This window comes from Solanum stenotomum, unplaced genomic scaffold (genome assembly GCF_019186545.1).
Source record: "Solanum stenotomum isolate F172 unplaced genomic scaffold, ASM1918654v1 scaffold17538, whole genome shotgun sequence".
Lineage (NCBI taxonomy): Eukaryota > Viridiplantae > Streptophyta > Magnoliopsida > Solanales > Solanaceae > Solanum > Solanum stenotomum.
Genome location: NW_026024602.1, coordinates 218,217 through 232,812, shown reverse-complemented (window position 1 = coordinate 232,812; position 14,596 = coordinate 218,217). Strand labels below are relative to the sequence as shown.

General features: G+C 30.3%; 2 protein-coding genes across 2 annotated transcripts; one reads left to right on the top strand and one right to left on the bottom strand.

Moving 5' to 3' along the window:
• Positions 1-6,130: 6,130 nt before the first annotated feature.
• Positions 6,131-8,780, top strand: LOC125850516 (laccase-17-like). Its single transcript, XM_049530373.1, has 6 exons — positions 6,131-6,220; positions 6,295-6,446; positions 6,541-6,785; positions 6,863-6,991; positions 7,603-8,571; positions 8,650-8,780. The coding sequence occupies exons 1-6, from the start codon at positions 6,131-6,133 to the stop codon at positions 8,778-8,780; spliced, it is 1,716 nt and encodes a 571-aa protein (XP_049386330.1).
• A 469-nt stretch (positions 8,781-9,249) lies between these two features.
• LOC125850483 (laccase-17-like) lies at positions 9,250-11,302 on the bottom strand. The gene is made up of 5 exons (XM_049530331.1): positions 11,151-11,302; positions 10,827-11,071; positions 10,601-10,729; positions 9,579-10,520; positions 9,250-9,469 (listed from the first exon to the last, which is right to left on the bottom strand). Exons 1-5 carry the CDS (start codon positions 11,294-11,296, stop codon positions 9,339-9,341), a joined length of 1,593 nt encoding a protein of 530 aa, XP_049386288.1. The 5' UTR covers positions 11,297-11,302; the 3' UTR covers positions 9,250-9,338.
• Between the last annotated feature and the right edge of the window lie 3,294 nt (positions 11,303-14,596).

Sequence of the window (14,596 nt, the reverse complement as noted above, 5' to 3'; positions counted from 1 at the left end):
TTTTGAAAAATATAATTTTGCAAATAAATTTCTTAGAAATAATAAAAATGATTTTACAAGTGACTTTTCATATTAATTACTATATCATTCGTATCAAACACCACGAAATAACATGATGTAAAAAAATAAACTTACGTCCTTCGGGAATAAAAAGGTTAATATTTAGCAAAAATTAAAGTTCCAACATAAATTAAGGGAAAAGTGCAAATGACCATTCTGTTGGATTTCATTTGGGCCACAAAGAAATCCCTCTAATTGAAGAAATATTAGATGAATCCTTATGGAAAATTTATGGCCCATGGATCCTCCATTCTGTTAGATGAATCCTTATACTTTTAAAATATTATGTATCTTATCACGAATTAAGAATTTTTTATTATATATTAAGAAAAATATATTTAGGTACATGAATATTATTACCAGATACACTAAAAAAAGGAGAGAGACGAGTAGGATGAGGAGGGAGATAGTCATGTATCTTAGATATATAGGAGAGTGGCGAACGACATGGGAGGGAAAAGAGTGAGGTAAGTGAGATTTGTCTATGTACCTCATATACATGCAAATCCATTTGAATATAGTGTATTTAGAACAAATTACATCTAATTTTGACCCAATGTATCTCGGATACATGTTACTGGACATATGTGAACACACCAAAATATGGTAAGAATCGTAATATTGCAAATTAGAGTGTATCTAATTAGCTCCTAAACTAGTGAGATTTCTATAACATCCCCATTATTTAATTAGACAAATATTCATAACATATTTACTTAATCATACTACACTTTAATATAATTACATAATCTCTTGCTCTTTCTCTGCCCTCTCTTTCTCTCTTTTTGTGTTTTGTTAAATTACATATAAATGCTCTACTTACTAAACACTAAAAAATAAGTAAGAAATCAACTTCTTTTTCAAGAAAATATTTTTCATGGTCCATACCAAACACACCCTTAAGTTTACCAAGTCCAAATAAAATATAGATAGTTAATTTCAACATAATAAATGTTATTAGTAGGGATTTTGTGGTTAGAATAGTGTAATCAACCTTTTAACAAGCAATTAGGTGGACATGCTTTTAGAATAAGAAATAAGAGACAAGGGTCAAAAAGGAGGTCAATGAAAGAAAAAGAAAGGTTGTATTTAGTAGTAGGTGTTTAATTTGTTTCTTGTTGGATCAGTCAGATATAATAATTTATCATTTTCGTCAACATTAAGGTTGTATTTAGTAGTACTCAAGAGCGAATTCAGACTTCAATACAGATATCGAACATTGAGTAAAAAAATAAAATAATAATACATCCTTTTCACCTCTCAAGTTATTTTACAACGGTTATATATGTTAAATCTATTGATAATGTGAATGCATTTTTTTTCATTAATGGTTTAATAACATGTGGTGAAAATTACCAGCATTGTTTTCTTGGTTGCACATCAACTGATTATATAGTTTTTATTATTATTTTAAAAGCAACTTAATAGTGTGTAGAGAGATAAATGTAGCTTTTTGGTTACGAGTTCATCTAAATTCATAATTTTTTATACAAATAGTGTGCATGTATATTGTTACTCCTCGTTCCTTATGCATGTTAAACTTACTAAATTTAAATTTTGGATCTACTTATGATGATAGTAGGCGTAACTATGAATTTAAGTGATATACACTGAGATATAAGAATTTTCTTGCACAATTCGTGTAGTTTAATCTATGATACACTTAAATAATTTTGCGGTAATAATTATATTTAGTAGTAATAATATAATATGAGTATCCATAACCAACACTCTATAAAAATACTGCTTAAGACTTTAGCGACTCTGGATACAATTACATTAACTCAATTACCACTAAATATTTTTATGACAATAAATATAATCACTAAAAGAAATCTATTACTACTAAAAGTGGTCAAATATAACCACACCCCAAAGGATTGAGGTCCAACATTAGAAATCAAAGTAAAAATGCACTGTTCCTAAATATGGTAAAACATGTAATTTCTGCAACTACCTTTAGAACAAAAAAAAAATACTAGAAATGATGAGATGAACTGTCTCTGTTCCAATTATTTTAAAATCACCTGAAAAAAAGGAGGAAAAAAAAAGACAATTTATGAAACTTATATTTTTGGTTGATAGTAAGTTTAAGAAAATATAATCAAAGGATTAAGAAGTTAATTAAAATTGTAGCTGTCTGAATTATAGTCTTGCCTTTGGAGTAAATACATCTTATTCCTTTCCTTATCATGATTATTGAAGATAATTATTGATCAACAAACGATTTAGATTTATCTAAATTATAATTAAATCGAAAATCCATAAACATTTTTGGCTCTTTAATAGATATCTTTTAAATAATATCTGTTTAATTCATTTCTTTCAATTTAATGCTTATGTTGTTAACGAGAAATGTGTTAGGACCAAAATAAATAATGTCATGCGGAAGCTAACAAAATAAATTATAAAAAATAATAAATCAAACAAAAGAAGAAGTTATTTTTCAAAAGAGGCATGAAGAAATACAATCTTAGCATTCGTCTGCTTAACCTCTAAATCTAGATTTGTCATCACGTCTTGAACCACATGAATAAAACACATTTTTATTACTACTTATAGGACCGAAATAATATAATCAGGTATCATGTGAAAGTTAATGAAGTAAATCTCAAACGACGATAAATTAGACAAAAAAAAATAAAATCACAAAACACAATATTTAATATGGTCTGATCGATCTACCTACATCTATGACATGAGATGAATAATCTACTATATAATAGATCGTATAGTATATCGAAAGAAATAACCTTACAAAATTTACTCAGAAAAAAAGTCAAACTCCTTTAGGGGATGCTATCAAGTGAGAAGGAAGAAGCAAACTGATATAAACCATATTCTCCGTAAGACACTTTTATCTCGAGTCCAAAGCCTAAAGGGCAAAAAAAAATTTGCCAAAAATTCCAAACGGGTACACCAATTTCTTTTTTAACCAAAAGGGCAAAATTGCTACGTCAGTAGCGATTTTGTTTTCATGGCGTTAAGTCCGTTAAAAGCTCAAAATTGCTGACCTACCAGTGATTTTGTCCATTTTCTTTTTCCTTTTTTAAATAAGAAAATCGCTGCCCATGCAGCGTTTTTGGCGAACTTTTTTTTAAAAAAAATTAAAATCGCTGCGTTTTTATAAAAAAATTTCTTTTTTTTTAAATCGATGCCTAGGCAGCGATTTTAGTGAAAAGATTTTTTTTTCCTCTTAAAATCGCTGCCTTTGGTGGAAACTTTTTTTTTTTTTTTAAAAAGAATTTTTGCTTTGGCAGCTATTTTAGTAAATTATTTTTTAAAAATATAGCTGCCAATTATTAATTTTTTAAATCGTATTAAATGTTGGTGAATTTTTTTTAAAAATAATTAAAATCGCTGCCTTCAAAAATTGTAAAGCGATTTTTATTAAAAAAATTATTTAGTGAAATCGCAGCGATTTTAATTATTTTTTTTAAAAATTCACCAACATTTAATACGATTTAAAAAATAATAATTGGCAGCTATAGTTTAAATTTTTTTCTTAAAAAATAGTTTACTAAAATAGCTGCCAAAGCAACAATTTTTTTTTTTAAAAAAAAGTTTCCACACCAAAATCGCTGCCAAGGCAGCGATTTTCCAAAAAAAATAAATTCTTTTCACTAAAATCGCTGCCTAGGCAGCGATTTAAAAAAAAATAAAATCATTTTTATAAAAACTCTGCAATCGAAGCGATTTTAATTTTTTTTTTTTAAAAGTTCGCCAAAAATGCTGCATGGGCAGCAATTTTCTTTTTTAAAAAAGGAAAAAAATTGGACAAAATCGCTAGTAGGTTAGCGATTTTGAGCTTTTAACGGACTTAACGCCATGAAAACAAAATCGCTACTGACATAGCGATTTTGCCCTTTTGGTTAAAAAAGAAATTGGTGTATCCCTTTGGAATTTTTGGCAATTTTTTTTTGCCCTTTAGGCTTCGGACTCCTATTATATCTCCTTTTTTGAGTTCTGATTATGAAAGAAGGAACCAAAAAGAAGGTATCAATAACAACTTATTTTATTACAAGACAATTCATGATATTTATATCGATCAATTATACACCTTTACATCTAGCCTTGGGTAAATCTCATACAATAACTATCTTAATTTTACCATATCTATTATTTCAGTGACAATCACAAACACTTTTTAATTATAAATTTACTACAAGTAGACATGGTAATATTTTAGAGATTAGTTTGACATTTTTAAATTGCATATCAAAGCTGCAAAGAAAACAAGAATTAATATTATAACTTATATGCACTTGCAGTTTCACACTACTATAAATAGAGTTTAATAATTGTTATAACTAAGTTATTAGAATACTATTTACTTTATTAATTACTCCGTAATTAGGCTTATTACAATGACTTACATGTTGTTTAAGGCCATCCCAAAAAAGTTGCACACAATTAGTGCACATAGCAACATGTTTGGAATAAGGTATATATTTCGATAAATATAATGTTTGACTAGATATATCGTATCATTCTCTATCGTTTCATAATGCAATAGACGGACAATTTAAAGAATAAACTTATAATGTTAGAAAGAAAAAATACGATATAAAGAAAGTTATTTATTTCTTTTTTTAAAGGGAAAAGGCTCAAATATACCATTGAACTTTCAGAAAAGGCTCATTTATGTCATTCGTTAAAAGTTTGGCTCATCTATGCCATTACCGTTTAAGAAAAGGTTCATTCATGCCATTATTTTTTAACGGTGATTTTGCAAAACCATTTTTTACACATGGCATATTTGAGCCTTTTCCCTTTTTTAAATGGTAAGATAGAATTACTTCATTTAAAATTTAAGTTACAAGTAGTAAGAATCATCCAAACAAGCAGTTAAGTCAAACTCAAAAAAGAAATTATTAAAACCAAGTTTGTGATCTGTTAAGGTCATTTGGAGAAACATACCTTTATATTATATACTCTGTCACTGACCCTTTTCGTTTTTCGAGAATCAAACAGTTTATGTTTGACCATAAATTTGTGCATGAAATCTTCAATTTTTTTGAAATGAAATTTATATGTTTGTAAACTACGTAAAATGTACTATATGTCACAATAATTGGTAATTCAAAATGTTTAAAAGATCTATGAAAAACTTACGGTCAAAGATAGACTTGTTTGAATCTCGAAATGCGAAAAATGCCAAATAAAATGGGACGGAATAGTATTTTTTAAGAAATAGAAAAAAGCAATACTAAATCATGCATGGTTGGTTGACTGAGTTAGTAAAGAATTCACATCAAGTTCGAACTCAGTATGTTTAGATTTAAAATTATAAATAAAACAGAATATAATGTTCAAGAAAATATTTTTTCCCCCAAGCATATATGATGTGGTCGTCAATTAAGAATAAAATAATTATGACAAGATGTTTTAATATTCACGCTAATTATTTGGTTATGTACTTTGTTTATCTTGGATGAATAATTAACACAAACACCATAAAACTTAACCGAGTTTTGGTGGGATGGTTCAATCGGTTTTCCTTCACTCATTTTAATTAGAAGTATCATATTCAAATTCTTGGGAATGGAAAAACACATATTGAGAGTGCCGCCCTAGTTATGAATCTTGCAATACATGAATCTAAATTAATTCAGACCCCAATATAACTACCGAAGGAATTTATTTCTTTTAAAAAAACATAAAATTAACAGTTCAACCACAGATTAACACAAACAAAACAAGGGGGGGTCATAAAAGATTGAACATTTTAACTACAATAATAGGGACAGTTATCTTTCTTTAATCTCGATTAAACTAATTAATCGTAAAAGTTGATGATATTAAGATGTTCTTACTTGTAATAATAAAAAGATTTACAATTGAACATGTTAAGTAAATCATTTTACTTTATCAACACTCTAAAATTAAGGTCGACCAACATAGCAAAGAGGAACTCACAAGGTGACCAAACTCAACATAGAAAATGACATTTTTCTTTCATTCAAACAATTTCAATTAATCTTTTTCATCTTCTTAATTCAATATTATTACCTAATTATGTCCCTATATATAGTCCCCTAAATATAGTAATAATAATATCCACCACAAAATGGGCTACTCATATTTGCTTTTTGGTTTTGCCATTTTATGTCTATTGCCTCAATCAACATTTTGCATTACTAGGCATTATACATTCAATGTAACAACTTATAAACTTCATTTTTTTTCCTCTTAATGTCATTGAAACTAACTACATTTTTGTTGTGTCTATAGATTGTAAAACACAACGTAACGAGACTATGCACCACGAAGAGCATAGTTAGCGTGAATGGACGTTTTCCAGGCCCTCGTATTATTGCAAGAGAAGGTGATCGAGTGATCGTTAAGGTGATCAACCAAGTTTCCAACAATATATCTATTCATTGGTAAGAAATTAGACAACACAAGAATAAGTATCGAAAAAAGTTACTCCAGTTTAAACAAGATTGTATCACTTTATACTGTTTTGTGTTGTGATAGGCATGGAATTAGGCAACTTGCAAACGGATGGGCAGATGGACCAGCATATGTCACACAATGTCCGATCCAATTTAACAAGAGTTACACGTATAATTTCACGATCATCGGTCAGAGGGGAACTCTGTTCTGGCATGCTCATATTTCATGGCTAAGAGCAACGGTTTATGGGCCTATTGTCATCTTGCCACGACGTAACGAGTCATATCCATTTAAAAAACCACACAAGCAAATTCCAATAATGTTTGGTAAGGATCATAGTAAAACAGAACCATTAACATTAGTTGACACAAAAGTTGATGTTATGTTTTTGTTTTGGTTTCAGGGGAATGGTGGAATGTTGATACTGAGGCTGTAATAAATCAAGCTCTTCAGACAGGAGGTGGACCAAATGTTTCAGATGCATATACTATCAATGGCCTACCAGGACCTTTATATAATTGTTCCTCGAAAGGTATAATCAACGATATTGCTCAGACTCTCCAAAAATGATGTTGAACTCGTGTCAGATTGTCCAAAAATGCACAACTTTTGGATGATCATTTTTGAAGAGTCTGAACAATAATGACAACCACAATGTTACATACTGTTGATAATGTGTGACCATCTTATCTAAAATCTTAACTTTTGGAAGATCTGACACGCACCTGACAGTATTTTTTGAACAGTCCGACCAACATAGATAATCAATGACTATAATGACAACCACGATATAATCTTCCATGTTGTTGAAGTTCTGTGACCATCTTATTTAAAAGCTTAAACTGTTAGAGAGATGACCATGCTTCAGAATTGTATCAGAGCAGACAAACGTCATAAGTTTGAGTCTCATAGCTACTAGTTATCAAAAAGAATTTCTAGTTTTCCACGTGCTTAGTCTACGAAAAAGAATCAGTCCTGCACGTAAAGAGGGCTTGTTGAGAATATAATTAAGTAAATGAAATTGTGCTCTGTCTAATGATTAAAGCTTTTATATGAGATAATCACAGGTAACACATACTAGCATATGTTAACTAGGACACGGTACTAAGGTCTTTTTCAAATTAACATATCATGTTTCTTCAGATACATTCAAGTTGAAGGTGAAGCCAGGAAAGACTTACATGCTACGTTTGATCAACGCTGCACTAAATGATGAAATGTTCTTCAGCATTGCCAATCACACCCTCACCATCGTTGATACAGACGCTATTTACACCAAACCATTTAACACAAATGTAGTATTCATCACCCCTGGCCAAACCACCAATGTTCTTCTCAAAACAAAGCCACATTACCCAAACGCCACCTTCCTAATGGCGGCTCAACCATACTTCTCCGGTCTTGGAACATTTGACAACTCTACTGTTGCCGGTATCCTAGAATATGAATCCCCCTTACATAGTTCTCCCACCAACAAAACTAAAATCAAACTTTTTAAACCAACCTTACCAAATATGACCTCAACTAGTTTTGTTGCCAATTTCACCAAGAACTTTCGTAGCTTAGCTAACACTCGATTCCCAGCAAACGTTCCACAAAACGTTGACAAGCGTTTTCTCTTTACAATAGGACTTGGTTCTAATCCATGCCCTAAAAACATGACATGCCAAGGACCTAATGGCACTAAATTTTCAGCATCAGTAAACAACATATCGTTTGTCCTTCCAACGACAGCACTACTCCAATCTCATTACTTTGGACAATCTAATGGAATTTACACCACAGATTTTCCAGCAACCCCTCTAAATCCATTCAACTATACAGGATCACCACAACCAAACAACACTTTTGTAACCAATGCAACAAAACTTGTTGTCTTACCATTTAATTCGAGTGTTGAGGTTGTGTTACAGGACACTAGTATTCTCGGTGCTGAAAATCATCCCCTTCATCTCCACGGTCACAATTTCTTCGTTGTTGGTGAAGGATTTGGTAACTTTGATCCTAATAATGACCCATCCAACTTCAATCTCAAGGACCCTATAGAGAGAAACACGGTTGGTGTCCCTGCTGGTGGATGGATTGCTTTTAGATTCTTCGCGGACAATCCAGGTAACTAACAACTTTTATTGTAAACAAATGAATGTAAAAATAATAATAATGATCATACATTGTGATATGTCAAAACAGGAGTATGGTTTATGCATTGTCATTTCGAGGTGCACACAAGCTGGGGACTAAGGATGGCTTGGATCGTGTTAGATGGATCGTTACCTAGTCAAAAGTTACCTCCTCCACCTTCAGATCTTCCTAAATGTTGAACAAGAACTCAAATTCAACTGCTCATTTCGCGATTTCTTGAGTGTTTTGATCTTCCTTTTTTTTTTCTTTTGGAATTTTTTTTTCCTACATTAAGTTAATGTGTTATTACATTCTTTTCTGTTACATTGGAACAGTTCAAGAGGACTGTGATCAACAAATGTTCTTCATTTTTTTCGAGAAAAAACATTTAGCTTCTATTAAACAACATGTCCAATGTAATCCCACCTCTGTACGCAGATCTTATCCTTACCTTTGTGGGGTAAAGAAGTTGTTTTCTATAGACGGTTTAAAAATTGGAAGTGTAAATTATTTTCACCCTTGAAATATTATCAATTATTCTGAATGCAAGAAATATTAAGATAATTTGAAAGGAAGGTGATAATTATATTAATTCTCATTATTGATTTCAAACTTGTAAGAGTTTTGAATTTACAAAAATCCTTTAACTCTCTCTCTCACACAATCAAATAAAAGAAACATACATGAACTGATAAGAAATAAAAATACAAAAGGTACCCCACCAACTAACAAAACAAAAATTGCACAAAATTAAATTCTCAACATTTGGGAAGATCCATTGGTGGAGGAGGCAACTTTTGATTTGGAAGTTTTCCATTTTGAACCAACCAAGCCATTTTCAATCCCCAACTTGTATGAACTTCCAAGTGACAATGCATAAACCACACTCCTAGTAACAAACAACAAACACACATACATTATTATTCGCGGAGTCAGAAATTTTAACCAGATATATAATACCTCGAATGATATTTGAATACAAATTCTTATGAAGTTACCTGGATTATCCGCGAGAAATCGAATAGCAACCCAACCACCAGAAGGGACACCCACAGTATTCCTTTCAATAGGATCAACAAGGTTGAAGTTTGATGGATCCTTATTAGGGTCAAAATTTCCAAATCCTTGTCCAACAACAAAGAAATTAAATCCATGGAGATGAAGAGGATGACTTTCAAGACCAAGAATGCTTGTATCTTGCATTACTAACTCCACACTTGTGTTAAATGGCAAAACCATAAGTTTAGTGTCATTATGAACAAGAGTGTTATTTGGAGGATTTCCAGTGTAATTAAACCAATTTAAAGGACTATAAGGAAAATCAGGTTTGTATACACCTTTGGATTGTCCAAAGAAATGAGATTGAAGAAGAGCAGTTGTAGGTAATATAAATGACACATTATTGATTGAAGCTGAAAATTTTGTACCATTAGGTCCTTGACATGTTTTGTTTTGATCACAAGGACTTGTTCCAAGTCCTACTGTGAAAAACAAACGTTTATCGACGTTTAGAGGTACATTAGCAGGGAATTGAGGACTCGCAAGACTTCTTAATCTACTTGTAAAATTGGTGACAAAATTTGTGTCATTCAGAGCTGGTAGTAACGGTTTAAAGAGCGGTAGATTTTTCAAATGGAGTTTTGTTTTTGATTCATACTCTAAAATTCCAACAACTGTAGAGTTGTCAAATGTACCAGGGCCTGTCACATAAGGTCGAGCAGTCATGTAAAATGTGGCATTAGGAAAATGAGGCTCATTATGTGTTTGCCCTGGTGTAATAATAAGTGTATTTGTCTCAAATGGTTTAACGTAAACTCCATCAGCATCGATAATTTGGAGAGTATGATTTGCAATACTGAAGAAAAGCTCATCATTAAGTGCAGCGTTGATCAATCGAAGAAGATATGTCTTTCCAGGCTTCACCTTTAGTTCAAAAGTATCTGTATAAAAAACATATCTAAAAGTGTTAATATCATATTCTAGTGCCATTATATGGAAAGCAAAATAATTGTTTTATTACCTTTTGAGGAGCAGTTATATAAAGGTCCAGGAAGTCCATTGATAGTATAAGCGTCAGAAACATTAGGACCTCCACCTGTTTGTAAAGCTTGTGAAATTACAGCTTCAGTATCAACATTGAACCATTCTCCTGTGTGACATATAGATTGTATTCAAATAATTAATTTCTTATAGACAAATTAATCAAGGATTATAAAAATTTCAATTAATTATGACTTGTTAATTACCAAAGATGATGGGGACTTCTTTGTATGGTTTAGCAAATGGATAAGGAGTATTTTTCTTAGGAAGAATAATAATAGGACCATAGAGAGTTGATCTCAACCATGAAATATGTGCATGCCACCAAAAAGTTCCTCTTTGACCAATTATAGTGAAATTATACAAATATTTTTGGCCTGTTTGAATTGGACATTGTGTTACATAGGCTGGTCCATCTGCCCATCCACTACGAACTTGTCGAATTCCATGCCTATATAATAATCGCGAAATATTAAATATTGCTCGTTGAACCTTATGAATTTCACGAAAATAAAAGTTAATTGGTTTACCAATGGATGGAAATGTTGTTGTGAACATGATTGACAACTTCAATTTCAAGACGATCACCTTCCCTAGCCACAATTCTAGGTCCAGGAAATTGTCCATTTACTGTAACTATACTCTTCGTGTGACATAGTCGTGTCACATTTTGCATTTTTATCTGAAACACGAAAAAAATAAATGTAAGTATATATATAGTATTAATTCTAAATAAAAAAAAANGCTAGAGAGGAGACACGATGCAATCATCAGAGAGACAAGAAATATTTCAATAGCACCCATTTTTGCGCACAGAAAATCAAATCTCGATTTTTTTTCCCTTTGTTACTAACTTAACTTGATGTGTTTGTTCTATTTAATGCATGTAAGTCAAGTGTATATATAGAGATGTTTGGTTGATTTGGTGAAATTATAAAAAAGAATAGAATTGAAGAGAAAAGTAAATAGGTTGATTGTAAGCTATGTTTGGTTAGACCAAATGTTGTTGTAGAACAAACTTTAGAGTGGTGTCAAAGAATACATATATTTTTTTTGTATATTTGTATATCATTTGTGATTTGTGTATTTGTCATGCAGATATTTCACTATGTATAGATTTTCCTTGTTAATAACTCATTGAGGATAGATTAATTTAGACTTCATAGACAGCTAGCTATAGGCATCATGATTTTGACACTCTTCCATACAGAAAGATGATATATATAGCCTTTATCATGCATGCATTACAAAGTGTAATTATTATCAAAAAAAATTCTTACTAACTTGAACGGGAAGAAATTTAGAGGGATTGGTTTAGATAGTCACTCAACTAATAGTTGTTATATTTTTAAAAAAAATTTTTTTTAGTCCAATTGACTTTCTGAGATAATAACTATTTGTTAAAACTAATTGAGTGACTACTGAGAAATCAAGTCAAACTTATTTTGATGCATGTATAGTATCCAAACAAAATATAATGAAGGCTTAATACACAGACAACTCCTTAAACTAGTTAGGATTCTTTATTTAGATACTTGAATTAAGTCATGTTCTAATTAAACCAATACCTAAAAAATGTTCTAATTAGTCACTTTTTGTACTTTATGTATTTATCAAATATGTAGATGAGTGAAATAGTGTTTATTATAAATAAGTTTGACCAGCTTATAAGCTAGGCCAAATACCCTCTAATAAATATTTTTAAAAATATATCTAATTAAAACTTTTTATGTTACACTTACCTCTCTAGAAGGGATAAAGTCTGCGTACATTCTACCTTCTCCAAATTCTGTTTGGTGGGATTATGTTGGGTATGTTATAGTTGTTGTTTTTATTTTAATTACTCTTAACAAAAAAAAGTTCTAATTAACCGCAAAAATGTTGTATATTCCTTCTATCCTTTATTATGTCCCAACTTATGTGACGCTCTTTCTTTTTACTCACTTCTATAGGGAGTTCTCACATCTTTCTCTATTTACTAGTAGTATACTTTTCATTTTATCGTTAATAAAATAATTTATAGCTAAATTTAATTTATTTTAGATCATAAGTTTCAACATTCTTATTTTTTCTCTTAAACTCGGTGTCCAATCAAATATCATCACATAAATTGAAAAATAAGAGAATAATTTATCAGATCACAAGCTTCAAAAGTCTTTATTAATTCCACCACACGAATACTCCTTATATTCTCTCCAACCTATTTTAAATGTAGTTTTACACCCCTTTTAATTTTTTGGGATGTCAGCGTCAGTGTGTGAATTAAATTTCATTCTAGTTAAGCCAACCACGAGAGGCTTTTAATTCTTGTAGCAACTTCACTAGGAACTGAATATTATGCAATATATATTCTTTCGATCTTAAAATACTTATCATATTTTTATTTATTTATCTATTTTAAAAAAATAAAATATGATTGATGATACATATTTAACTACTTTACTTTTATTTATGTCTTAAAATACAATCTCTTTTTGTTGAATATTTCTCTATTAATGTATCATAATTAAAGTATTTGTAGTCTTGAAACACAATTATTAAAATAAATTAAAGGAGAAAAATAGTTAGTTATGTCCTTTCACTTTTAAAATGACAAGTCTTTGAGACATATATCATATATTTATATAAAAGAGAACCCTAGGCCCGCCTACGTGGCGCCACCACAAGCAAAAATTTCCTTCTAAATTTATTTATTTCAAAAAATACCCTTCCCCTTTCATGAAATGATGTGACTTTTATGAAAATTTGTAACTTTTATTAACAGTTGTGACTTTTATGAAGAGTGACAACTTTTATGAGAAGTTGTGACTTTTATGAAAAGTTGCGACTTTAATGAAGAGTTGCGACTTTTATGAAAAGTTGTGACTTTTATGAAAGGTTGTGACCTTTTCGAAGGGTTGCAACTTTTTCAAATAGTTGTAACATTTGTGATAAGACACAATAAACATTTGTTCACACTACCCTTTTTTGTCTATAAATAGAGGGATTTCCTTAATTTGTGTACTTTGCTCCTGTTGAGTGGCTCACTGACACCATTGCTTATGTTACAGATCATGGAATGTATTTTTACAATCATTAATTCATGTTTATGTTATAAAGGATAAATGATAAGATTTAATAATTTTCATTTTCCTTTACATATATTATTAGTGTTTGTTACTACGTAATCTTGTATGTAAGATAATATAATGTTTTAGTTTTAATGCCCAATAGGTTTTAAGTATTATTTTATAAATTCCATGACATTAAATTTCCGTGCGAAGCGCGAATAATTTTACTAGTTTTAAATAATAATAAAGACTATAAATATATTGAGACATAAAAAAAAAATACTATTTATATGAAACATTTTTTAAATCAGTATCATATCAAATTAAATAGCATTACATAAATTGAGACGAAAAAAATAAATAAGTAAATTAATTAGTAAGAATATTTTTTATTTTTTATTTCGTGGTGTTGCAGCGAATTAGCTGGCGTAAAATACGGGATAATGGGGAAGTTACTGCACCACATTCCTTATCAATACCCAAAAAAGTGCATTCTTCGTAAATATTTCGTCGTCTCAATTTATTCGACACATTTTTTAATCTATTCAAATAATTTAACTTAAATTTTTTTTATCCTTCAATTCTTAATAAATGATTCATAATTACATTATTCTACGGACATCAAATTTTTTTTCTCATATTTAATTAAATCGTATCACATAAATTGAAAAAGAGAAATATACGTACCAATCTTTTAACTGCAATAAGTTAATAATATCCCCACAAATGTTAGTAAAAACTTAAATTTGTGCGTACTTTAAGTATATATGAAAACAATGCAAATAGAATAATAAAATGAGTAAGGCAAACAGCGATAATCCTCGTGGGTTCACGCAATAGGTTACTGCAGTCAAAAATATAATATATATCATGTTTGCATTTACCATTTTTCATGAGTCTTATCTCCTCTTTTTTATTCCTCAACC

Bases quoted from the DNA above. Each gene is read 5' to 3' on its own strand.
- LOC125850516 (XM_049530373.1), top strand. From the start codon at position 6,131: ATGGGCTACTCATATTTGCTTTTTGGTTTTGCCATTTTATGTCTATTG. The intron at 6,992-7,602 runs GTATAATCAACG...ATGTTTCTTCAG, and splicing joins ATATAATTGTTCCTCGAAAG to ATACATTCAAGTTGAAGGTG. The intron at 8,572-8,649 runs GTAACTAACAAC...ATGTCAAAACAG, and splicing joins ATTCTTCGCGGACAATCCAG to GAGTATGGTTTATGCATTGT.
- LOC125850483 (XM_049530331.1), bottom strand. From the start codon at position 11,296: ATGCAAAATGTGACACGACTATGTCACACGAAGAGTATAGTTACAGTA. The intron at 10,730-10,826 runs GTAATTAACAAG...TATGTCACACAG, and splicing joins AGAAGTCCCCATCATCTTTG to GAGAATGGTTCAATGTTGAT. The intron at 10,521-10,600 runs GTAATAAAACAA...TTTTTTATACAG, and splicing joins ATATAACTGCTCCTCAAAAG to ATACTTTTGAACTAAAGGTG.